The sequence below is a fragment of the Volvox carteri genome (genome assembly GCF_000143455.1).
Source record: "Volvox carteri f. nagariensis unplaced genomic scaffold VOLCAscaffold_20, whole genome shotgun sequence".
NCBI lineage: Eukaryota > Viridiplantae > Chlorophyta > Chlorophyceae > Chlamydomonadales > Volvocaceae > Volvox > Volvox carteri.
This window is the reverse complement of record NW_003307563.1, coordinates 665,145-666,612: the sequence shown is the minus strand read 5'-3', so window position 1 is coordinate 666,612 and position 1,468 is coordinate 665,145. Positions and strand designations below refer to the sequence as shown.

Here is a 1,468-nt window from a genome sequence, read left to right as displayed (position 1 = left end):
CCCCTGCCGCCTCTTTCCCCTGCCGCCTTCTTCCCCTGCCGCCTCTATCCCCTGCCGCTCCTCCCCTGCCGCCTTCTTCCCCGCCGCCTTCTTCCCCTGCCGCCTTCTTCCCCGCAGCCTTCATCCCATTCCGGCTCCTTCCCCGCCGCCTCTATCCCCTTCCCCCTCCTCCCCGCAGCCTTCTTCCCCGCCGCCTTCCTCACCTGCCGCCTTCTTCCCCGCCGCCTTCCTCCCCTGCGGCTCCTCCCCTGCCGCCTTCTTCCCCGCCGCCTTCTTCCCCGCCACCTCCTTCCCCGCCGCCTTCATCCCCGCCGCCTTCTTCCCCTGCCGCCTCTATCCCCTGCCGCTCCTCCCCTGCCGCCTTCTTCCCCGCCGCCTTCTTCCCCTGCCGCCTTCATCCCCTGCCGCCTTCATCCCCTGCCGCCTCCTCCCCTGCCGCCTTTATCCCCGCCGCCTTCCTCCCCTGCGGCTCCTTCCCTGCCGCCTTCTTCCCCTGCCGCCTTCTTCCCCGCCACCTCCTTCCCCGCCGCCTTCATCCCCGCCGCCTTCATCCCCTGCCGCCTCTATCCCCTGCCGCTCCTCCCCTGCCGCCTTCTTCCCCGCCGCCTTCTTCCCCTGCCGCCTTCATCCCCTGCCGCCTTCATCCCCTGCCGCCTCCTCCCCTGCCGCCTTTATCCCCGCCGCCTTCCTCCCCTGCGGCCTACTTCCCTGCCGCCTTCCTCCCCTGCCGCCTTCTTCCCCGCCGCCTTCCTCACCTGCCGCCTTCTTCCCCGCCGCCTTCCTCAACTGCCGCCTTCTTCCCCGCCGCCTTCATCCCCTGCCGCCTCTATTCCTTGCCGCTCCTCCCCTGCCGCCTCTATCCCCTGCCGCTCCTCGCCTGCCGCCTTCTTCCCCGCCGCCTTCATCCCCTGCCGCCTCCTCCTCTTCCGCCTCCTTCCCTGCCGCGTATATCCCCTTCCCCCTCCTCCCCTTCCGCCTCCTTCCCTGTCGCCTCTATCCCCTTCCCCATCCTAACGCACTGGATGACTGTACTGTGCCATATCAAGACCATCGGCAAGGGCAACCTCCTATCCCTAAAGAGGATCAGCACGGCATGGAAGGAGGTCGAAGCAGCTCTCCTTAAAAGCATGAAAACGTGCATGCAGAATTTGCATTCGTTGGTGTAATTAGCGAGTTTATACACACCCCGAGCCTGGGGCCATGGGCGGGCTCTACAGCCCTGCAAGGCTTGTGTTGGTGAGGCAATCTTTACAATTGTACACTCGAAGTGTTTGGTGAACATGTATGTTTGTATGTGTAGACATGTGAGCTTGATACAGGCATATGCATGGATGGAAGTGTATAGAGAGGCATGCAAATATTTTTTTACATAGGCGAAATAGGCATACGTGCTCACATAGATGGATGAGACAGCTGTGATAGCATGTGTAGGCAGGTTGGACAGGGACATGCTTACAATCCATTGACA

General features: G+C 63.4%; 2 protein-coding genes across 2 annotated transcripts in view; one reads left to right on the top strand and one right to left on the bottom strand.

The window, feature by feature from the left end:
- Positions 1–306, bottom strand: part of VOLCADRAFT_91227 (uncharacterized protein) — a gene marked incomplete at both ends in the record, with an annotated part of 1,890 nt that extends 1,584 nt beyond the window's left edge. Inside the window, one exon of the mRNA XM_002950690.1 lies at positions 204–306. Coding sequence (XP_002950736.1) covers positions 204–306 — 103 coding nt within the window. The remainder of the gene's footprint in view (positions 1–203) is intronic.
- Positions 307–1,284: 978 nt separating this feature from the next.
- VOLCADRAFT_91226 (uncharacterized protein) overlaps positions 1,285–1,468 on the top strand; it is a gene marked incomplete at both ends in the record, with an annotated part of 11,021 nt that continues 10,837 nt past the window's right edge. The window contains one exon of the mRNA XM_002950798.1: positions 1,285–1,304. Within this exon, the coding sequence (XP_002950844.1) occupies positions 1,285–1,304 (20 nt within the window). The remainder of the gene's footprint in view (positions 1,305–1,468) is intronic.